The sequence below is a fragment of the Sminthopsis crassicaudata genome, chromosome 1 (assembly GCF_048593235.1).
Source record: "Sminthopsis crassicaudata isolate SCR6 chromosome 1, ASM4859323v1, whole genome shotgun sequence".
Lineage (NCBI taxonomy): Eukaryota > Metazoa > Chordata > Mammalia > Dasyuromorphia > Dasyuridae > Sminthopsis > Sminthopsis crassicaudata.
This window is the reverse complement of record NC_133617.1, coordinates 3476337-3500621: the sequence shown is the minus strand read 5'-3', so window position 1 is coordinate 3500621 and position 24285 is coordinate 3476337. Positions and strand designations below refer to the sequence as shown.

The 24285-nt window shown below is 37.1% G+C and overlaps 1 protein-coding gene across 1 annotated transcript; it reads left to right on the top strand.

Moving 5' to 3' along the window:
• Positions 1–447: 447 nt before the first annotated feature.
• On the top strand, positions 448–19173 carry LOC141539691 (vomeronasal type-2 receptor 26-like). Its single transcript, XM_074263225.1, has 4 exons — positions 448–708; positions 7966–8193; positions 16870–16993; positions 18081–19173. Exons 1-4 carry the CDS (start codon positions 448–450, stop codon positions 19013–19015), a joined length of 1548 nt encoding a protein of 515 aa, XP_074119326.1. The 3' UTR covers positions 19016–19173.
• The last annotated feature ends 5112 nt before the right edge of the window (positions 19174–24285 follow it).

Genomic DNA, 24285 nt, shown 5'->3' with positions numbered 1-24285 from the left:
AAATATCCTCAGTTTTCATAGACAATGATGATGTTTATGAAATCTTCCCTTATTTCTTCAGGGAAATATGGTCTCACTCCACAGTTTCTATATATATCAGTGACTCTAACCAATCTAATTACTCTTTTTCCACCTTGCCTCACAGTACCATATTTCTCCCTCCCATTATACTCTAAGGCTTCTAGAATTAACAACTATCCATGTCTTCTTGTGGAATCAGTGAATGACTCAAGCAAGCAGAGTTTCACTGGGACGTAAAGCCAGTAGTCCTCACCCTTTAAGAAATTACCAAAAAAAGTATACTGGAACAATGTGTATGGAAAGAGGTTATAAATGTTGGCAAAGTCCGTCTTCTGAAATGAATTCTGTGTGAAGTTTGCATGAATGTTCTATAACATTTACCATTAATTCACCAGAGTTATTGAAAAAAATTACCAGCAATACGTCATGCCTGCCTTCACCCTGCATGAGATTAACAGGAATCCCAATCTGTTGCCCAACATTTCCCTGGGATACAGTATGTACAACTCCTATTCCAGTGAAGAAAAGACCTTGGAGAACTACCTGCAGTGGCTGTCTGGAACACACCAGCCCCTCCCTAATTACAACTGCAGAGAGGGAGGAAAGGTTATGGCTGCCATTGGAGGAGCCACATCATCTCTCTCTATTCAGATGGGGACCCTGCTTGACCTCTACCGTTTACCCCAGGTGAATGAGATAGAACCTAATACATTCTTTGTTCTTCTGTACAATCTAGCAGTCACAGCAGTAGTATTAGTAGTAGATGTAGCAGGAGCAGCAGCAGTAAAAACAACTGCATTTGTGTATATCTTTCAAAATTAAAAAAAAAGTTTATATATGTATTTCTTTTGATCCTCACAACAACCTCATAATGAAGATATTCTTATAACTCCCGTTTATACCAGAGACTACTGTGACTGAGAAAAGTTAGATGGTTGTTATGCAGCTAAAGATTAACTGGGATACTAATTAATCTGGGTTTTCTTAGATCAGTTTAGCTCTCTAGTGACTGAACAAAACCACTGTCCTCATCATCAGAGAAAATAAGCAACTCCTAAAAAAGCAACCATATTGTGAGCCAAGAAGGCTTTTAGACTTCAACCCAAGAAAGGATCTGAAAGCAAAACTAGTTCTATTTGCCCATTATACAGATGAGTTCAGTAATGATTGGAGAAGTTAAAGTGTTTACTCAACACTACACATTTTACAGAAGGAAGAGAACTGATTAAATCTTACTGTTATTGGCTTTAAGTTGAATGAACTTTCAGTGGTTTCTACCTTATTCTATGAGCTTCATTCTTCATAATCTCTTAGTCCCTCACTATTAGTCCAGAATTTATTGAGATGAGAATTATTTATAAAAGGAAACTGAGCATGAGCACTGATGTATAAGGTGCTTGTTTTAGGCAGCACTGGGAAGCTTATGCACAGAGCTGTCCTAAGAACTTCATATTTACATTTACGAATGATAAGAGTTTGAGAACATTCTTATTATTATTAACTTTAATAATGGGCACAGAAGGAGAGCAGAAGCATTCGGTGCAAGGAGTGACATTTCAGAAAGCACCTCATCTTTTCCAAACTGAAAAGAGAACCCTCTGGGCACTGTAGTTTAAGCTGGCTGCTTAGTGAACTCTGTCAATGGTCAGTCAGATGGGTGACTGTTTTGTGTGTTCAGAAGAAAGAAGAAATTTGGGGATGATTTCATGGAAGAGAAATAATAAATATTTAGATTGTTTGCTTTAAAGGAAATAGAAGTCAGTATTGAATGTGGAAGTATGCATATGAAAAGGTGAAGGACTGGAAGCCTCTCTCCATTTCTATCCACATTCGTTATTTTAAAGCTCTCCTGATTTAACCTAACATTATTTAACTATAATTTCTTTACTGATACAGATTCAATATTTAAGGCTCTTGGAGAAAAAGCAATTGGGATCTTTGTTGTATCACTAACATTAAAATTATAAATAGTCCTGACCATATACTTAGAGAAGAGTCAAAACAAAACTTTAAGCTCAAAGAGCATAGGAATTAACTCTAGATGTCCTTGTGGAAACATGTCAGAGCTGTCTAAGTGAGGGATTCATGAGAAGCCTTCATCTAGGGCCTTTGTTGCCAGATGATATAAACAGCAGGAAGTCTGGTCAAGAGAAGAGGCAATCTGTTCTATTCTGGGATTATTTTTCCTTGATCCTGATCAGACAGAGCATGGCTGGATAAGTTGAATAAGTCTCCTTCACAAAAAGGCAGAATCTTCCCTACTGTGACGTGTGGGTATATATGTGATCCTCAGCTCTGAAATACTATTTGTCATAGAGGATTTGAGTTTTTATCAGCCCTCTTATGCAATCCACGAATATCTGTATTCGTCAGAGACAAATATCCTTGACAGAGATTGTGGTAATGATCATCAAATTTTCAAACAGGCGTTCTGATGTGTCTTAGAGAACAAACAATACATATGAAGTTGTGTCTGATGATAGTTAATGTGGGCTCATCTGTAGAGTAATGGGGTATAAAGAGTCATGAATGTCTTACATGGTGTTTCCATGTTTTCCATAGTGTTCATGTGTATGAGAACTTTAGAGAAGCATTAGACCACTTATGTGCAGTTTAGGACATGTTTCAGCTGTTTTTAATCATTTTAAAATTGTATTTATTTATTTTCTTAAATGTTTACAAGCAATTGTTACTATATCATATTTCATTGCTTCCAATAATAGCATGTCAAAAACAATTTTTTAATGTTCTGAGCTCCCCATTCTCTTTCTCTTTCTTCCTTTATGGTGTCCCTACTTAAACTGGTAAGCGTGCAGATATCAGTTATACATGTACAATCATGAAAAACATTTGCTATTCATTCATTTTTGTAAAACAGAACTCAAAAGAAAGAAATAAAAAACAAGAAAAATAGTATGCTTCATTCAGGATTCAGACAATATCAATTCTTTTTCTATTGATGAAACATATGTTTCTTCATTAGTTCTCTCAGAATTTCTTGATTCATCGTATTGATGAGAATTTCTAAATCACTCAGAGTTCCTTATGGTACAATAGTACTATTTCAGTGTAGCATGCTTTCCAGGTTATGCTCCCTACACTTTACAACTTTATACCTAGAACTTTCCAGGGATTTTCTTTTCCTTCTCATTTATATCAAACTATCTACATTCCCTAATCATCATACACTGTAGTTAGTATAGCCATTTTACAATAGAAATATGTGCATTTGACTTCCAATCTTTAGCCATATTTTTGCTATGGCTAAAGATTGGAAGTCAAATGCACATATTTCAACACAACTGCTTAAAGAATTTAGTTCAAATTAGTCCTTTCTCACTTTTGTAATAATATTGGTATATAGATTGATCAAAGGTATTGCTGGATGGAAGTATATGAACAGTTTTAAAGCCTTTTGATCATCTTTTCAAATTTTTTCCCATAATAATTGGAGCAGATTACAATTCCAGCATGTTATGTCCCCAGTTTACAATATGCCTTACAGGATTTTTTATGATTCTCTTTTTCGTTATGGTAATCAATCTAATAAGTGGGATGTGGTACTTCAGAGTTGTTTCAATTTGCACATCTCTAAAAATAGTGACTTAGAATTTTTTCATATGCCTGGAGATAACTTTATATTTAAGAAATGAAGTCAATCTACAATACACATTGCCCAGTTTGCTGCTGAATTTTACCAGAGACACTTCTTACAAAAATTTTCCACGTTTTCTGCTTTCCTTTTATGTTTTTGGGATATTTGTAAATCTGATAGGATTCTTTTCCTACATCCAACTCGTTTTGAATTGCATTTCTCTAATGTTGAAAAAACATTTTTTTGTTTCCTGTTTGTTTTATTTATAGCAATGATACATGAAGAAGAATGAGCTTTATCATTATACTTGAAAAGTCATATTCTTGGACATCTTTAGTGATTGGGAGGATGTCAGCTACTCAGCTACATTGTACTGGGGGTGTCTTTCCTGTATCACTCATTTAGATCTCACTAAACTCCTTTAGCAATCTCAGTTTTCTGATTTCATAAAGCCAGAAATACATATTCAGGGTCTACTGGAAACCAGTTAGATTTTCTTGTTGAAAATACCACAATTAAAACCCATAATGACATCTATAGGTGAATATTATTTTGTCCCAAATTTAAAAAGTACACAGTTCTGATCATGTGGTTTCCTTTCATTCACCAAAGAAAACCTTGTCTTCAGCCTCAATCATATAGAGCTGGTTTACTCTAGAAATTTGTTCTGGGCCAAAGATCAAATGAAGAAATAATTTATATATTCTGGTTCCCTTGGGAAGCTTAAGGAAGTTTTGTTACTTGAATACCTTCAATAAGTCAGTGTCTTTTTGAGAGCTCACAGAGACTTAGACTTTCAGAGAGAAATTGTCATTTATGATAAACTACAATAAAATCTAAAACTTTCTTCTAACAATAAATACGCCCATTTGACTTTGTATTTTACTTAAGTTCTTCTAACAATAAATACGCCCATTTGACTTTGTATTTTACTTAAGTTCTCTCAGGAGCAGCATGCACCTGCTCATCCATATTTTTTCCTCAGCCAGATTACTTCCGGTCCATTTGATCGCAGTCTTGCTGACAAAGTCCAGTTTCCTTCCCTCTATCAGATGGCCCACAAATCCTCTTCTCTTCACCGAGGAATTGTCCGCTTATTGGCATATTTTCAATGGAACTGGATAGGTCTGATTGTCTTTGATGACATGAGAGGTGAGGAATTCCTCAAGGAAATGAGAGAGGAAATGAAAAAGAACAGAGTTTGTGTGTCCTTCACAGAGAAGATCCCTCTCAGTGAGAGAAAAGTTAGGGAGACCTCTGAGGCCTTCACGTCCAGGATCCTAATTTCAGAAGTCAAAGTCATTGTCATTCATACTGACACAGACTCATTAACAATTATGGGAACCCCACCATCAGTTTTATTTCCAACCAAGAAGGTGTGGATTGCCACATCTCATTTAGACATTACAAGGAGAGCCCTGTACCATTATGGTTTCACTTTCCATGCTTCTCTCTTCTTTTCACACTTGACTAGTCCACTCCCTTGGTTTGAGACTTTTATCAGGATGATTAATTCTCCTTTAACTATGAGGAACAGTTTTATTCAGGCACATAGGCCATCACCTTTGAAATGCTCAGATCAACCAGATATCCCAGAGCAAGATTTATATTTACCAAATGCCTCCCTGAAACATTCACCTTTTTACCCTGTGGACATGACCCCATCCGCCTTGGGTTACAACATCTACAATGCTTTTTATGCTGTGGCTTGGGCTCTCCATGAAATACTGATGAAAAGATCTGAGAAAAGATCCTTGGGAAATGAAGAATCTGCATTGCCTCGTCCATGGCAGGTAATACGGAAAGAGTGGTGCCTTTTTAGCTATGATTTTTTGAGTATGTATTTTAGTATGAAATGGGACATGGGAGACATTGAAGATTTTTCAATTTCTAAAACTATTCTAATTGTGTATTCCAAAAAGTTTTTATTGTTGGTTTCCAATATTTGTCAAATAGCATATAAAGTTCAGAAGAAAATTCCTTCCTAGAGTCTTAGAGTTGTAAATAATCTTAGGTTTCATATTTCCTATTCAGCTCTGGACTTCTTTTATCAGAAATATTTGAAGGCCCTTTATTTCATTAGGAACCCATTTTTTTTCCTGAAGGACTGAACTTAGGATTTCCAGGTAGGTGATTTTTACTTGTAAGCCAGATCCTTTTTTCTCCAAATTAGGCTGTTCTCTGCACTCTGATCTTTCCATTAAGAAGGTGGGGATTCTTTTTTCTTCCTCAATGTGGTTCCAATATATAGATGTGTTTCTTTCTGCATCCTTGCACTATTTCCTCCTTCACCTTGGAAGTCTAGAATTGGGCTATAGTATCCCTGGTGAGGTCCTTTGGGGATCTTTTTCAGTAGATGATCTGTAGTTTCTTTCATCCTCTATTTCCCCTTCATATTCTAGAAAGCAGGAGAAATTTACTTGATACTTTCTTGAAATATAGAATCCATGTTCTTTTTGATTGTAGAACTCATGTAGTCTCATAATGTTAAATGATTTCCCTTCCTACTCTTTTCCAGGTCAGCATTTTCCATTGTGATACTGCATACTGTTTTTCATTCTTTTTCCTTTTGGTTTTGTCTTTAATTTCTGAAAACATCATTACCTTCTACCTTCTTAGTTCTAATTTTTAAGGAAATATTGTCCTCAATGAACCTCTACATTTCCTGTTCAATTTGTTGAATTCTGAATTTTAAGGCTTTTTTCTCTTCTAAGTCTTTTTCTGCTTCCTTTTACATCTCTCTCATTTTTATTAATACTTTTTTCTCTACTTCTCTGACTTCATTTTGAAAATTCATTTATAACTCTTTTGTGGCTTTAAACCAATTCTCAATTTCCTTGAGGATTTTGGATATAGGAGCTTTGACTTTATTTTTTTCTTAGTATAGATTTTTCATCTTCCTGTTCATCACATTAATTTTCAAGGAACAGGATAATTTTTGGTTGTTTGCCAATTTTCCCAGCCTATTCTTTGATTTTACCTGTGTATTGGAGAAGTGCCCTGTTTCCAGGGTAAAAGGGCCAATGTGCCAAGCTTCAGGAATTTTGTGCAGTTATATTCAGGGATTCTTCTAGGGAGCTGGAAGTTTCACTTCTCTTAAGGTTGTCTGATCTTGGAAGAAATCTCTTTATTAATGTCTTGGCCTCTATTCTGTTCTGTGAATCTTGTGTGATAATTGTTAGGATTACCAGGTGAGAACTCAGGTTGTCTGGACAGTGACAAGGTGACAACACAATGACAAGGTGAGAATTCAGCTTGTCTGGACAATGACAAGGTGAGAACTCAGGTTGACTGGACAGTTCTCTAGCTCAGACCTTTGGTTCAGGCCTTTAAAGGGAGTTTACACCTTAGGAATTCTAAGAGGAACAAGTTCATTGGTGGAAGTATTTCTCCAAGCCCCATTGAGTTCTCACCTGCCTATTTTCTGGGAGGATAAAAAAAGGGCAGCATTGTGAATGAGAGAATTGATTCTGGGCTGAAAGGACAAGAACTGGAGGAGATTCAGAGCTCCCAAGAAACCTGCACACAGAGGAAAAGATTTTACAGATCTCCTCCCAGAGAAGGATCATGATTGAGCAGACGACCAGACCCTCACAATTCAAGAACTTTACAGATAATTATCTTCCTAACTCTCCAACTGTGAGTCAGGAAGATATGCTCGATCTGGGTACTGGCAAAACAACCAAGTCATGCCCCAGGGCTTTAAAAGAGACCCCGGTAATACCCTTCTGACAAGCTCTTCAACCCTCTTAACATCTGTGGTACAAGAACTGTTGCAATGACTGCCACTCCTGCAGCCTCTTCAGGTGTTCTTTATTCAGTGGCTAAGGTATTGAGCTCCTGGTTGTCTTTGAATGTCACACAAATGGTTTGATAGTCTATCCTGGAGATGGCAGAAAACCACTGGAGATAATCAAGGATGGGAGTGTCAAAGTCTGGCCTGCACTTCAGAACAATCCCTAACCAGGCAGGATGGAAGGTAGAAGAGTAGAGATTTAGTCAGAGGCAACCAGCAGGAGGATATTGCAATAATCCAGGTGTGAAGTCATGAAGATGTTCCAGTAGCAGAGAACAGGAGGGGAACATATTAGAGAGATTTTGCAAGCAGACCTTGGCAATACATTATATATAGGGGGCGAGAAACAATGAGGACTTGAGTGTGAAACTGAAACTACAGACCCAGGAGATGCAGGCAACCCTGCAGGTGGCAGAGGTTAATTTCTGTGTCCCAGAAGAAACCCAGATTTGACCCCACCTAAAAATCAGAGCACAAGACTCCATAAATTCTCATGTCCAATTGCCTTTCCTTGAGGTACCGCTTACTGATGAGCATTTCTCTTCTTTTTCAGCTGCACTCCTACCTGAAGAACACCCAGTTTAAGAACATTGTTGGTGAGCAGGTGTTTCTGGATGAGAACAGACGGACAGAGGCCCAGTATGCCATTATGAACTATGGATACTTCAATTATGATAATGATCATCTTCTGTATGTGGGGGACTTTATCCCAGAAGCTCCGCCCGGTCAAGATTTTACAATTTGTGCAAATGTCATAGTGTGGAACCTGTGGAGTTCAAAGGTCAGAGACATTATTATTATTTATGCTGCTACACAGGAAGAAACCTTGACTTATGTGGTGTACTCTCCATTATTGACAGGTGCAGCTGGGTGGGAAAATGGCTAGAATGTAAGACCTGGTTGTCTTTCACTTGTCATAAGTTCATACATGTGTCCCCTGTTTTCTCTGCAGCAATCCTCTTTATCATTTTTATAACATTATAATACTTTATTATATTTACAACATCTACATAAGTATATTGTTAAATGCACAGAGAAATTTAATTGCATATATATATATACATATATGTAAAGTTATATGTATGTGTTCACACAGATATCTATAAATATAATATGTAGTTCAACAAATCTCCAATTTCATATTCCCATTTTTTGCCATTTTGAAAGCAGGCATAAATATAATTTTAATTTGTATTGTTTCAACTTATATAGCAAAGAAGGAAAAAACCTTTAACTTTACACAGCACAACATAGAGATTCAATATATAACCATGACTTTCCATTACTTATTGTTTACTTTCTTCCTACAAGATGTATATATGTATCTATATATCTATTTGTATGTGTTTGTGTGTGTGCGTGTGTACATGTGTGCAAAACAAAAGTATCCATGTTCTATCTCTCTTTGCAGGTAAATTGTTTATAGTTGCATCTGTCCTTTGTAATTGATTTTAGAAGGTATAGCACACAAAATGTCTTAGACTTCAAAAGTTTTATTAGAAAACCATTGCTGTTACTGTCCACAATATTTCTTAGTTCAAATCAATTTATTTTTTATTATTTCATGCAAATTTTCCCCTCTTTTTCTAAAATCAACCAGGTCACCATGTCTAATAGCACACCACTATTTTCTCACTATTTTATACACCAAATCTTATTTAGTCACAGTGGATAGAACACCTACACTGGAGCCAGGGGGACCTGAGCTTACATCGAGTTTGAGACACTGAACACTGCTTAGATGTTTGACTCTAATCAAGTTGCTTAATCCCAATTCATGCACACACACACACACACACACACACACACACACACACACACACACACACACACACACATATTCACTCACAACCAAATAAGACCAAACTCTCTTAGAATTATCTTTTATTATCTCATTGCTGAAATGAATCAAGTCCATCAGAGCTGATCATAATCTTACTCCTCTGTAAAATGTTCTCAGGGTTCTGTTCATTTCACTCAGCATCAGTTTAATTCAATCTTTCTGAAATCATCCTAGTCATTCTTTCTTACAGAACAATAATATTCCAGTAGACTCCTATGCTATAACTTATTTACCCCTTCCCCACCTGATGGGAATTGACTCAATTTCCAATTCCTTGTCCCTATAAAAAGAGTTGCTTGAAACCTTTTTTCATATATGTGTTCTTTGCCCTCTTTTATGATCTCTTTGAGACAGATACTCAGTAGAGACACTGCTGGATAAGAGGATATGCACATTTTCTTAGTCCTTTGAACATCATTGCTCTCAAGAATGGTTGAGTCATTCCAGAACTCCACCAATAATAATTAGCATCCAAGTTTTTCCATATCTCTACCAACATTAATTATTATCTTTTTCTGCCATCTTACTCAATCAGAGAATGTTAGGTTCTCACTAAGTGCTACGTTGGTACTTGACAATTCTCTAGTTCTGGCCTTTACTGGGAGTTTTCCTTGTGAATTCCTGGGGAGGAGCTTGCATGCTCAGGAGGAGCAAATTCATTGGTTGAAGTAATTTTTCCCTGAAGCCCTTGTGTTATCCCAAGCCCATTCTCTGGGAGGATAAAAGAGGGCGGCATCTAGAGATAGGGAGTCTTGTCGAAGCCAGACTTGAGGTGGCTCTCTGGAGGGAGAGAAAGAGTCTCTACACCAGGTCAGAATTGGAGGCAGTTAATGACAGTAGATCTCCTCCCAGAGAGTGATTAACAGTCTCTGGAGATGACAGCACATTACAAGAGAAAGTTTCCTTTATTTGGACTTTCATAGTCAGTATTGATTTAGAGCAGTAGTCTTCAAACTTTTTAAATAGGGGGCCAGTTCACTGTCCCTCAGACTGGTGGAGGGCTAGACTATAATAAAAACAAAAGCTCACACTCTGTATCTGCCACTCAGCCCATTTGCCATAACTAGGCCGGCCACACAAACCTGGTCAACGGGCTTCTTCTGGCCCACAGGCCATAGTTTGAAAACTCCTGATTTAGAGCATATTTTCATATGACGAGAAATGGCTTCAATTTCTTCATTCTGAAAATAGTTGGTTCATTCTTTTGACCATTTATCAATTGGGGATTGGCTTATATTTTTATAAAATTGACTCATATACATACATAACATATATATATATGTATATATATATATACATATGTGTACATACATATATAAATCTATGTATTTATGTATTGAGAAATGAGACCTTCAAAAGAGAGAGTGCATTAAAAAAAAAATTTCCAAATCTTACTGGTTCTATTCAAATCTTGGCTATCCTGGTTTTTTTTTTTTTTGTTGTTGTTGTTGTTGTTTTGTTTTTGTTTTTGTTTTTTGTTTTTTTGATTTTTTTGTGCAGAATGTTTTCCATTTGATTTACTCAAAATTATCTGTTTTGCATGTTTAATGTTCTCCATTTCTTCTTTGGTCATAAATTCCTCCCTTCTCCAAATATCCAAGGGATAGATCAGCCTTTATTCCCATAATTTGCTTATAGTATCACCATTTATGTCTAAATAATGAATCATTTTTTTTCTTATCTTAATATAATACTTTGGATGTTGGTTAATGTCTAGTTTCCAGGTTTCCCAGCACTTTTAGTCAATGAGTGCATTCTTCTCCCAGAACATCGAGTCTTTCATTTTATCAAACACTAGATTACAATAATTGTTGACAATTCTGCATTGTATACTTATTTTATTCCACTGATCCACTATGTTTTTTGCCAATACCAAGTACCTTTGAAAGGTACTGTTATAATGGTTTTATTTCTATAAGTTCTAGACCTTATTTGTTTGCATTTTTCATTATTTCATTAATTCCTGACATTTTGTTTTTCCAGATGAATTTTTAAAATTATTTTTCTGATTCTAAAAAGCAAGGTCTTGGCAGGAGGATTAGAATGGCACTGAATAAGTAGATTAATTAGAATTAACATTTGATTAGATTAGCTTGGCCTACAAATGAGCAATTGATATATTTCTGATTGTTCAGATCTCACTTTATTTGTAGGAAAAGTGTTTTGTAATTCTGTTCCTATTTTTCCTGCCTTTATCTTAACAGACAGACATCCAAATATTTTATATGCCTACCATTATTGTCTTTTTCCTTTCCATACCTTGCTGCTAAGATTTATTGGTAACATATAGAAATACTGATAATATATTTGTTTATTTTACATCCTGTGGAACTGATAATGTTGTTAATTGTTTCTAGTAGCTTTATAGTTGATTCTCTGGAATTGTATAAATATAACATCATGTTATCTACAAAGTGTGATAGATTTTTTTCCTGCACAAATTACCAGATTCATTCAAAAATTTCTTCCATTCTATTTGCTTAAATTAACACTTCTAGTACATTACTGAATAATAGTGGTGAGAATAGGTAACCCTATCTTATTGTAGATGTGTTGAGCTTATCCTCATAAACATATAATATTTTCTGAAAGGTTTAGCTAGATGCTATTTATAATATTTAAAAGAACTCCATTTATCCCTATGCTCTCTAGTGTTTTTAATAAAAAATAGATGTTCTATTTTCCAAAATAATTTCTCTGCATGGATGGAGATAATTGTATGACATCTGTTACTTTGGTTTTTGATATAGACGGTTATGCTGATAGTTTTTCCTTATACTGAGCCAGCCTTGCATTTCAGATATAAATCCCAGTTGGGCATAATGTATTATGTTTCATGACAAGCTACTAGAATCTCTTTTCCCTAGGTTTTTGCATCAATATTAATTAGGGAAATAGGTTTGTAATTTTCTCTTTCTATTTTGGAGTTTTTTGGTTTCCACATCAATACAATTTCTATGTCATAAAAGAAATGTGGTAGAACAACTTCTTAAATCATTTTTTTCCAAATAGCTTACACAATATTAGAATTCATTGTTCTTTAAATGATGAAGAGAATTCACTTGTTCAGGAAATTTTTTTGAGGGGATTGAGTTAACTGATTTTCCAATTACATTTTCTAAAATGAACCTCTTTAATTATGTTATTTCCTTTTCTATTATTTGGGATGAGCTATATTTTTCTAAGGATTCATTCATATCCTTTACATTCATGTCATTTGTATTAGCATAAGTTTGGGGAAATTGTTCCTAATTTTTGCTTAAATTTCTACTTCATTCATGATAAGTTCATGCTGTTCATGATTCATACTGGTAACTTGATTTCCTTCTTTCCTTTTTCTAATCATATTAACCAAAATTTAATCTATTTTGTTGTGTTTTTTTCATAAAACTCAAATTTCAATTTTATTATTAATTCAAGTTTCCTCCCTTTCAACTGTATCGATGTCTAATTTAATTCAGAATTTCTGTTATTTAATTGGAAATATTTAACTTGTTCTAACTCTATCTTTTTTACTTGAACCCCCAGTTCGTTGGTCTCCTCTTTATCTATGTTATCCACAAGAACATTTAGAGACATAAATATTCATCATTTACTGTTTGGCTGCAATCCATAATTATTGGCATGCCATCTTATTATTGACATTTTCTTGGAAGAAATTATTGACTTTTCTATCATCTGTTGTTAGACTTACTCATTATTAATGATTGAATTATTTACTTTCTAATTAATTTTGGGTCTACTTTTCCATGGTCATTTATTAGAAGTATTTTTTATTGCATCATGATCTGAAAAGCATACATTTCGCACATCTGTCTTTCTATATTTGATTCAGAAGATCTTATGCTCTAAGAAGTTTTTGTAGAAGTGCTATGATCCACTGAGAAAAAGATCTATTCTGCTCTATCCCTTTTCAATAGTCTTCAGAGCTCTATCTTACCTAATTTTCTAAAGTTCTATTCACCTTCTAAACTTCTTTCTTGTTTACTTTGTGGTTGGATTTATCCACTACTTACTATTTTGTCGATCCTGGTTCTATTTTCCACATCATTAGTTTCTTCAGTGAAATATTTTATGTTTTCTTCAAAATTTTCACTTAATTTTTACTTTTGTTTCATTGATTTTATTTGCCTACTTGAGTCATTCGTTTCCATCTGTCAGATTCTAAGTTTTAGTAACTACATTTTTTTTTTCTATCAGTGTTTCATCTTCTTTTGCATTTGGCCAATTATAAAAATGCCCATGGACATGGAAATGGAAATTTTGTTCCATGGCTTTTTAAAAATTTCTCTAATTTTATTTTTAAGGTATTATTTTCTTTTTCAATTTGCTCAAATTGATTTTCATTTTTTAACAATTTTTTTTAATAATAGCTTTTTATATACAACACATATGTGTGGGTAATATTTCAACACTGGCCCTTGCAAAACCTTCTATTCCAACTTGTCCCCTCCTTTCCCCTCTCCTCTATATGGCAGGTAGACCAATACATGTTAAATATCTTTTTTTGTGTGTGTGTGTGTGTGGTTTTTTTTTTTGAGGCTGGGGTTAAGTGACTTGCCCAGGGTCACACAGCTAGGAAGTGTTAAGTGTCTGAGACCAGATTTGAACTCTGGTCCTCCTGAATTCAGGGCTGGTGTTCTAGTCACTGTGCTACCTAGCTGCCCCACATGTTAAATATGTTAAAGCATATGTATTTAACACATGCAATACATATATATATATATATATATATATACATATATATATATATATACACACACACACACACACACACACACATATATATATATACATATACATATACATAAAAGGATCTTAAAAGAGAGCTAGAAAAAAATGGGTAAAGGAAAGCTTTGCAATAGGTTCAGGATAACATATGTAGCTCATTAAAAGATAGAGTAGAAAAAGAAATCAACTCCCTGAAAAACAGAATTGTGAAATGGAAAAGATAAACAACTCCCAGGAAAACAGAATCTGTGAATTGGAAAAGGTAAACAATTCCAAAGAAAAGAGAATTTATGAACTGGAAAAAGAAAATAATTATTTTTTAAAAAACTTGGCAAATTGGGGAAACATTTCATAAAACAATACAACTCACTAAAAAACTCAATTGGACAAATACAAAAAGAAATAAAAAAGTTAACAAAGAAAATCATGCTATGGAATATTATTGTTCTGTAAGAAGTGACCAGTAGGATGATTTTAGAGAAGACTGGAGAGACTTACAAGAACTGATGCTAAGTGAAATGAGCAGAACAAGGAGATCATTGTATACTTCACCAACAATACTATATTATGATCAATTCTGTTGGACATTGATCTCTTCAACAATGAGAAGATCAAAATGTCTTCCAATGAACAGAAGCAATTACATCCAGAGAAAGAACACTGGGAAATTAATATGGACCACAACATGACATTTCTGCTCTTTCTGTTATCGTTTGCTTGCATTTTTGTTTTTTTCTCTCAGATTATATTTACCTATGTGGTAGGGACGAGATCAGATCCACCTTTAGGTCTAGCGCCAATCTGATTTTGGCTTCCACAGGGTCTGAAATCTGCTCTCTTTCCCTATAGAAATTATCAACACTTAGTTAGAGCTTGCATTGCCTTTTTGCTCATTTTAAGGAAAAAAACACAAAAGCTACAGTCTACTTATGGGAGGCAATGTCTTATGTCCAAGCTGCCTCTGTAGACAATAGCAAGTGGCAATGAAGCTGCCTTGAGATTAGCCATTGTGCTGAAATCAGTGGCAGAGGGAAGGCAGTATCTGCACTGGGAGCAGTGACTGTGGCTGCACTTGGATCATTCTGAGTCACTCCATTTGTTGGGTGGGTGTGTCCAGGTCTCTAGAGACTCCAGCATTTTGGGGTTATGGCCTTTACCCCTGTGTTTATAGCTTCTCTGCTGATCTACTGGTTTGCTGCCAGGGCAGAGTGGCAGCCACTGTGCTAAAGTGCTCCCCCCAGATTTTCCACCAGCAGAGACCACACCCCGCCCCTTTCCAGTCTGCTCAGCATGAGCTGTTTCTTGTGGTCTCACTGCCTGCCTGAGGTCTGTGCCTGGCCTAACCCCAGTCTGTCCCCATGCACGAGCAAAACAGATCTTTTCTGGAGAATTTCAAGAATATTTTCAGTTGGCAATATGTTGTACACCCAATATCCACAGGTTCTGACAGTCAAGCACTAATTCTGAGGCTGAATTTTGTTAAAATTGATTCAGGGTAAAGGAGAGCTTAGGAAGACTCATGTGTTCTCTCCAGCATCTTGTTACCCCCCCAACCAAATTGATTTTTAAGAAATAATTTATTTCTATATATTTTTATTTTTGCCAAATTCGTTTTTTAAAGAGTTGTTTCTTCTAGACATTTCCATATTTCCTCTTCCAAGCTTAGGTTTTTATTTTCGCCATCATTTTCTTTCATAATTCTCATTCCTGCACATTTTTTCTGTCATCTCTTTTTTAAGATATTTTTTGAGCTTTTTCAGGAGAGCCTTTTGAGCTTAACAAGAGTTCATATTCCCCCCTTAGATTTTATTCATAGGCATTTTCTCATTGTTACCCTCTTCCAGTCTTCTATTATGATTTTCCCTGACTGATATCTCTTTATGGGCAGAGCTTTTTTTTTTCTTTTGCTCCTCTTTTCACTTCTAAAATTTGAGCTCTGTTGCTTGGACACACAAGAGATATCCTCAAGCTTCTTTTGCATAATAACAGGGGTCTCTCATTGACTGTGTGGGGCCAATGGTGCTGCAGGCTTTGCCACTGGACTGGCTTGCTGAGGTTTACTGACTCCCAGGTTCTCTTCTATGTTTTCCCTGGATGTCTCACAGCTGAACTGCTGATGCATTGGCTTTCTAGATGAGGACACAGTAATCACTATTACTGTACTTTGGCTAAGTGACTCCCACTAAATTCCCAATGCTGGACTTCTCCAGGCTGTCCTAGATGTACCCTATGTCTGCCACAAAGGTCTGTCTTGAAGGCATATTTGAAGCTCAAAAATTACATTCCAAATGTTTCTGGGTTCTGTCATCGGGCACTTGTTCTGCCAAAAGTGTACACCACTCCTTCACCAATTCCTTCAATTTCTCTTTCATCATCTATTATTGAAGAAAACATTTCCAGTACAATATTGCATAATAATGTTGTTAATGGGCACCCTTGTTTAACCCTTGACTATATTAGGAATACTTCTAGGCATATAACATTCACATTACTTTGGGAACAGTACTTGCAATACAATGGCCACCCCCAAGAAGAAGCTTCAAGGTCTTTTTTGGGATCTCTCCCACATCTATGACTGAGACAAGGGAAGTCATCTTCTCTGTAATTGGCCAACATATAGACTATCCTTAAATGATCAGGGTGTGAAATACATTTTTGTGAATGGTTCAATAGGAGAAGGTTTGTCACTGAGTGTTGCAGAAGAGTGGGTGACAAATGCAAAGAATAAGTTGGATCATGTGATAATTCAAATACACTTTTAATTCTGTATCTGTGGAGGTTGTTCTCAAAATCAGAATGGCAAAAAACAGCTGCGTTTTTCTTCACAAACATAAATAGCTATCAGTTAAAAATGTTTATTCTCATCTCCTGTCACTATCTTAGGTTCCCTCTGCAGTATGTAGTGCCAGTTGTCCTGCTGGATTCAAGAAGTTGCCTTTGGAGGGGAAGCCACCTTGTTGCTTCAGCTGCTCCCCATGCTCAGAAGGAGAAATCTCCAGTCATAGGGGTGAGTTACTGCAAGGAATCCTAGTTCTTGGTAATTTGGGGCAGTACTAGCATGTCTCTTTGGGTCTTCACTGTGGATGTGATAGGGCAATAAAAAAGTGAAGGTCACAAAAAAGAGGGAGAAACAATGAGGAGAAAAATATTTTTTAGGAAACAGAATGCTGAAAGCAAGGGTGGATCTGGTGTGTCACTGAAGCATTCCAGATGCTAATTTCAGTTCTCATGGACCTGAAACATAGGGTGAAAATAAGGTGAATCCGATATTTGAAATACTAGTTAAAAAAATCCAATGAAGGATTCAAAGAGAATTTTTCTTTTAATTAATTGATGAAATGAAGGGATTAAAGGGTTACCTTTTCATTGTTGAATATATCCTGGAAATGGTTCATTTCTCTTGGGATTTTGAAAAGGAAAAATGACAAAACAAAAGAAACATGTTTTCTGTAAGAAACTTGCCAGATATTTGGTAAGTCATTATTCAATCAATCAATCAATAGTCATTTAGTATGAGAAGAAGTTGGTCATAAATAATGGGACAGAGTGATAAAGAGGAGGTGAATCCTTCATTAAGGGAGATTCTATTTCAACAGAGGAGACAAGAAGACACACACTGTATCTACCAAGAAAATGTTTAAAAATTCATATAAATTCAACAATAGTAATTGTTGAAAGATGTAAACTGGGAGATGGAAAGAATGAGGAAGTATTGATATAGGCACCACTTTAACTTGAGTTGTTGCCCAACCCAACACAGGAAAAATCTGGATGTTTGATGCTAAAGGTCTCCACTGTCTAAGCTTACTGTCCTTAGTGATTAGGTTAAGAAGAAAAGGTGACATCACTTTATGTAAAAGGAATAAAGAGAACTTGAACCAAAGCCAACCAGTGATCAAGGGCAAGAATAGTTTTGATCTGACCAGTGTACCAAGTAACTTACCAGTGACTGTGTCATCCCAGTAAAGAGAGAATGGGGTTTTGTGTTCTATGGAAGCAGAAGGACTTGTTGCAGCTCTCCTGACTATTTCCTGCTGTGGGAATCTAGGGAAATGTTTTAATCTAAATTTTAAGTCCTTGTTTGTCTCCTGCAGATGCTGAACTGTGTCAGAAATGCCCAGAGGATGAATATCCCAATGAGCAGAGAGATCACTGCCTCCCCAAGACTGTGACCTTCCTGGATGTGAATGACCCTTGGGGGAAGGCAGTGACAGCTGTAGCTCTTTCACTCTCATTGCTCACTGCCCTGGTTCTGTGGGTCTTTGTGAAATTCCAAGACACTCCCATAGTGCAAGCCAATAACAGGAACCTCAGCTACCTGCTCCTCACCTCCCTTTCCTCCTGCTTCCTCTGCTCCTTGCTCTTTGTGGGCCGTCCCACCACTGCCTCCTGCCTTCTGCAACAAACAGTATTTGCAGTTGTGTTCACAGTGGCTGTTTCCTCCATTTTGGCTAAAACCATCACAGTGGTTCTGGCTTTCAGGCTTACAGGACCAGGGAGCAGGATGCGGATATTCCTTCATCCTAGAGTGCCCTACTGTGTTGTTCTCATCTGCTCCGGAATTCAAGGGCTTTTCTGTGCCATCTGGTTGGGGACCTCTCCCCCCTTTCCAGAAGCAGACACACACTCTGAATCCAGGCTCATCATCCTCACATGTAATGAGGGCTCTGCTTTTGCATTTTACTGTGTCCTGGGCTACATGGGCTTTCTGGCCCTGGGAAGCCTCACCGTAGCCTTCCTGGCCAGGAACCTGCCTGATGCCTTCAATGAAACCAGGTTCATCACTTTCAGCATGCTGGTGTTTTGCAGTGTCTGGATCTCTTTCCTATCCACATATCAGGGCTCCAAAGGGAAAGCCTTGATGATAGTGGAGATCTTCTCCATTTTGGCTTCCAGTGCCGGGTTACTGGGCTGCATTTTTATTCCCAAATGTCTTGTGATTCTCCTGACATCATGGGAAAATAACACAAAACAGAACAAGAATCAAAGGCCTTCCAGGAGCAAGAATTTATCTTTTTTTAAAATTTGATGTCTTTATTTTCCCCAGTTTCATGTAAAACACTAATTTTATCTTTATATTTAAAGCTTTGACTTTCACATTCTCTCCTTTCTTCCCCAAGCCCAGAAGCATCGAGCTTCCACATGCGCAGTTGCATAAAATATTTTATAAATATCATAATGCCTACATGCATCATTCCTTAGCTTAATAAAAAGAACCTATATATATATATATATATATATATATATATATATATATATATATATATATATATTTAAACCTGTGTTACATCATCAGTTTCATCATAAAGCCCTTGAGAGTACTTTTGGATCATTGTGTTGTTGAAAAACAAAGTTATTTGCAGGTGACCAGTCTGCTATATTGCTTGACTTTGTACACATTATCTTTTAGTTTTCATATTTTCATGTATATCTTTCCAGATTTTTCTGGTCATTATACATAGAGAATCATCAAAGTATTCCATCACAATTACATACCACAATTTCTTCAATCATTCTGCATTTGATGGGAATTCTCTCAATTTCCAATTCTTTCCCCAAGTGACATCCAGATTTTTGTACATATAATTCCTTTTCCTTTTTTCTTAATACTTTTTGGGTTTCAAGCCATGTTAGTTTTAGGTGGCTGAATTTGCCTAATTTTATGGCCTTTCAACATAGATCATATATTTTTATCAATATCAATTGGGGATTGGCTCATGTTTTAATATATTTCATTCCTTTATCTATACATTTGAGAAGAGCTGCTACATCAATGAAAGTTGCTTCAAAATTGTTTTTACAATGACTGTTGCTAACTGTATTTCTCCCATTAATTCCATTTTTTTCAATTTATCCCTCATCAAAGGGGTTTACTTCTCACCACACTTTTCACAATATCCCTTCTTTTCTCAGCCTACCCCCTTCTCATATTCATTTTTCCTCCTACTAGCTTGCAAAATAATATGGATTTCTATAACTATATTGAGTGTGTATGTTATTTCTTCTTACAGTCAGTTTGACTGATTGTAATATTCACTCACTGTCCATCCCCTCCTTTCTTCCCCTCCACTAAATGCTGTGTTTCCTCTTTAATAGAAGATAATTTATGCCATTCTCCTTCTCCTTTTCCCTTTCTCCCAATTCATTCCTCCAGCCCTATAATTTAATGAAATTTCTTTCAAAAAGGATTCTTTCATGTTCTTATTCAATTCACACCTATGCACTCTCTTAATACACACTCCTTCTAACTTCCCTAATAATGGGAAAATTTCTCATGAATTACATGGAAGAATGTCAACAGATAAATCAGGTTAAGTCTCTTATCATTTCCACTTCCTGATTAATTACTTGTGATTTTCCTGAGTCCTGTAAGTGAAAGTCAAATTTTCTGTTCAGCTCTGGTCTTTTCCTCACAAATACTTGGAATTCTTCTATTTTCCTGTATTTTTCTGTTTTCCGTAAGGTTTCTCATCAGTTTTACTGGGCAGGTGATTCCCCACAATCCTCTCTGGTTATACAAGGCTCTCTTTATCAAAACCATTGGATCTGGTCTGAAGCATCTCATTGTTGAAGAGAGCCACATATTCCTGAATTGATCATCATATAACCTTGTTGTTGCCATGCACAATGATCTCCTGGTTCTGCTCTGTTCACCATCATCAGCTCATATAAGTCTCTCCGGGCCTCTCTGAAATCTTCTTGCTGGTCGTTGTTATAGAACAATAATTAGAGTAGAATTTTTTGGGATATTTCTGGGATAAAAGGCTTGAAGAATGTAATAGGAACAAGGCCTTCCTGAAGTACACAATATATGACTCTGTTACAATAAGTAGAATGTTACCACCAAGTGCTACAATTTATGATTGTTACAATAGGCAGACTTACTGCTAATCTCTGTTTAATGTTCAATGCAAGTCACAAGGAAGAGCAGGATGTGTATCTGTAATCTTGAAACATTCACTAAGTAACCTGAAGAGTCTAGTGTTTTTGCAATATGAGCTTAGAGAAAATACAGACCCTGGCTCTCAGAACAATAAATGGAATGCTTAGATGGTACCTGGCTGGTTCCTGCACTTTTGTTTCCACACTCATCCTAGTTGGGGGAGCGGGCATCCACATGGGGCACTCAGCTAGACCTGAATGCCATTGCAGAGGAGAGGGGCCTCTTGATGAGCTCTAGGATTTAGGTAAAAGGTAAAATCACTTTATCTCCAGGCTAACACAAGAATTAGGTAGAAGTAATACTGAGTTTTGTACCACTGATACCTATGTAGTGCACATATTGAATCAGAATGGGGCAAAAGCAATTAGGAGACAGGGACCTAGGATGTTACCTGAAAGTATTAAAGAAGCTAGGAAAGGAAAGAGAATTGGGAATTACTACAGGACAGTTACAGGAATTTTTAGAGTTTATAGAAAAATGCTGTTTTTGGTTTTCACAAGAAGGAATAATTCATGTGGAGAAATGGAAGAGAGAGGGAAAATCAATGAGTGAATATTTTAGAGAAACAGGGCCAGGAGTTTTTCCAGTTATTATATTTTCTAGCTGAAACATTTTGAAAATCTCTCTTCTGCCTCCAGAGGGGGCTGTTTTAAGTTCTAGAGTGCTTAAAGTAGATTTATCTGCTAGTTCTGTGGAGGAAGAAGACTTGCCCCAAGTTATAGAATGTGTAAATGTTAAGAAAAAGGATAATTCACAAAACCTACAGATCCCTGGGTAGAGGAACAGATCTGAAGGGAAACTAAATTCTTACAGAAATGAATTAAGTAGATGAGTTCAGGAGGCAATTAAGAGAGCTAAAGAAAGAAGAGAAGACATCTTTTAGAAATGCAGTTAGCTTTGCCTGTTATTGAAACCGCAGATCCAAGTAATCCAGGACAAAATAGGAGAGAATATCAATCAATGGACTTGTAATTACTGAAAGTGTTGCATCAGCTGCTTCCAGTGATGGTTCCAATAGTCCTCATGCCTTTACCCTGTTAGATTCAGTCTCATGAAGCGCCTCGCCTCCTTTAACCAGGTGTTCAATGGCAAAAACCACCTTAGAAGGAGGACATTATTTAATCTGGAAGGCAGCCGTTTTTTAGGAATGGCAAGACCAAGTCCAGATCAATGATCACACCTGGGTCAGAATCACCTTTGAGATTCTCACTGGAATGGGAGTAGTTAGTCAGTTAAGAAATCAATCAAATTATGAATAGCTTATGAACAAATGATGAAGACAGCTAGAGCAGCATGGGTAAAGATACTTGGGGAAACTGGCAGAGAGACAGCAGACACAAAAATCATCCAGGGACTTAATGCGGCCTTGGCTGAGTTTGTCAGTCACTGAATGACAGCAGTTCAGTGTTCTCTCAGGGATGGGGAGATAGCCCACATTTCATTAAGACAACTTGCCCTTGAAAATGCTCATGGAGATTGTAAAAATGCATTATCTGGGGCCAAACCAGAAATGTCTTTAGTAGAAATGTTCTAAAGCTGTCAGAAAGTTGGAACTCCTTTCAAGCCCCGGCAATGACTGCTGTGCTGAATCAGGATAATCACAATCTCAGAGTTTTTCAAACTGCCATGGATGCTATAATTGGGGACAATGGGGTCACATGAAGATAAATTTTAGTAACCAGAAGGTTTCACCACGTTGCAATTCAGCAGATAAACTTTTGAATTTATGTCTAAAATGTTGGAAGGGCCCAGAGTTGTGCTTTTCAATGTCCTTCTCAGTATAACATGCAGGCTAATGAGATATTGGAAACTCTTCTCAGGGCCAGCTCCAGCCCCAGATGATGGAAACCACACTTTCCCTTATTCCCCCCAAACTGTGTCTGCAACCAATACCTTAAATCCTACTTATTGACAATAGCAGCGGTAATACATGTGACTCCGGGAAGGACAGGCCTTGATTTATGTTTCTCGATGTCACATTGAGTGACTGACCATGTGGGAAGATGTTCTCTCAACACTAGAGTCTCGCGTCTTCTTCCTTTGGGCATAAGAGGGCTCATGTCAGCACTTAATTCACAGTCACTGCAAGGATTTATGGCTATTCCACAAGCAGTAGATCCTGATTTCTGAAGGGGAAATGTGTATTCCTCGCTTGCTGCTCCTCACCAGGACATTAAGTAAAAAGCAGGAAAGGACAGCACAGTTACTGATAATATCTTACAAAAGAGTAGAAAGAGAATATTAACATGTTCTGGAAGTACAGGAAAAGAGGAGTTCGGGATGCAATCTGTAGCTGATTCTAGGCCACTTTTATGGTTGGAAATAGAAGGAAAACTCTTTGAAGGGTCGGTGGACACAGGAGCTCATAAGTCGGTGATGTCACAGTGCTTTTGCTCAAGCTTGGCCAACATACAAGCGCACAAACCTTTATTAGGCATAAGTGCTACATGGTTATTGCAGACAAAGGAGGATAAAAACGGCCGTTCAAATCTGAGGCTTCCTACTTCACTGTGCAGAGGACGGGCCAGGCCCCTCCCTGTGCAGCTCAGGGCCAGGGACAGCCCTCTCCTTGGCAAAGGAAGCTGGACTCTCTCTCAGGGACATCTAGCAAGGGGGGGATGTGAGGGTTCCTAAAAATGCCCTGGGCCTTCACTGGAGCTCTTTATCCTGGAACTAAAGGAAAGCCTATGGCTCCCTGGCCCCTACTTTTGGGGCCTTCCCAGATCCATTTTCTAGGCCTTCCTACCCTTCCCCAGCTGCAGCCAATGGGATCCCCAGCATTGCCTGAGTCTCAGGTCCTGTGGGGCCACCATGTTCTCCCCTTCCTGGCTGCTCCATCCCAGAAGCCCCTTCTCCCTTTGCTGAGTGGGTATGATGAGAATAATTTCCAACAACAACAACAACAACAACTGGCATTTTTTGGCCCTTTAAGGTGAGAAAAATCCCCTGTGTGTATATAGTGTACCTGTATATGTATGAAGTTGTAAAAATGCACATGGACATATATTCTTACACACTTTTTGTTTCCTTTGAGCTCTGGAGCCACGTGCTTCCAGAAGACATCTTCTGCCCCCCAGGTGTGTTCTCTGTTTTTTATACACAAGGTCCTGGCACACAGTAGGGGCTTAACAAATGTTTCTTCCATCACCCACCCCTTTGTATTTCAATTTTCCTTTGGCTTTATTTTGCTTTTTTTGCTCAGCCATTGTTCAATCATGCCCCTCTCTTTCTGGCCCCATTTGGGATTTTCCTGGCAGTAATACTGGAGTGCTTTGCCATTCCCTTGTTTACCTCGTTTTAGACATGAGGAACTGAGGCAAACAGTGACTTGGCCAAGGTCACACAGATAGTAAATG

What these genes read in the sequence shown, in the direction of transcription:
- LOC141539691 (XM_074263225.1), top strand. Translation starts at nt 448, where the DNA reads ATGCCTGCCTTCACCCTGCATGAGATTAACAGGAATCCCAATCTGTTG. An exon ending in GGAACCTGTGGAGTTCAAAG is followed by an intron (nt 8,194 to 16,869) that starts GTCAGAGACATT and finishes TCACTATCTTAG; the next exon opens with GTTCCCTCTGCAGTATGTAG. An exon ending in AGAAATCTCCAGTCATAGGG is followed by an intron (nt 16,994 to 18,080) that starts GTGAGTTACTGC and finishes TGTCTCCTGCAG; the next exon opens with ATGCTGAACTGTGTCAGAAA.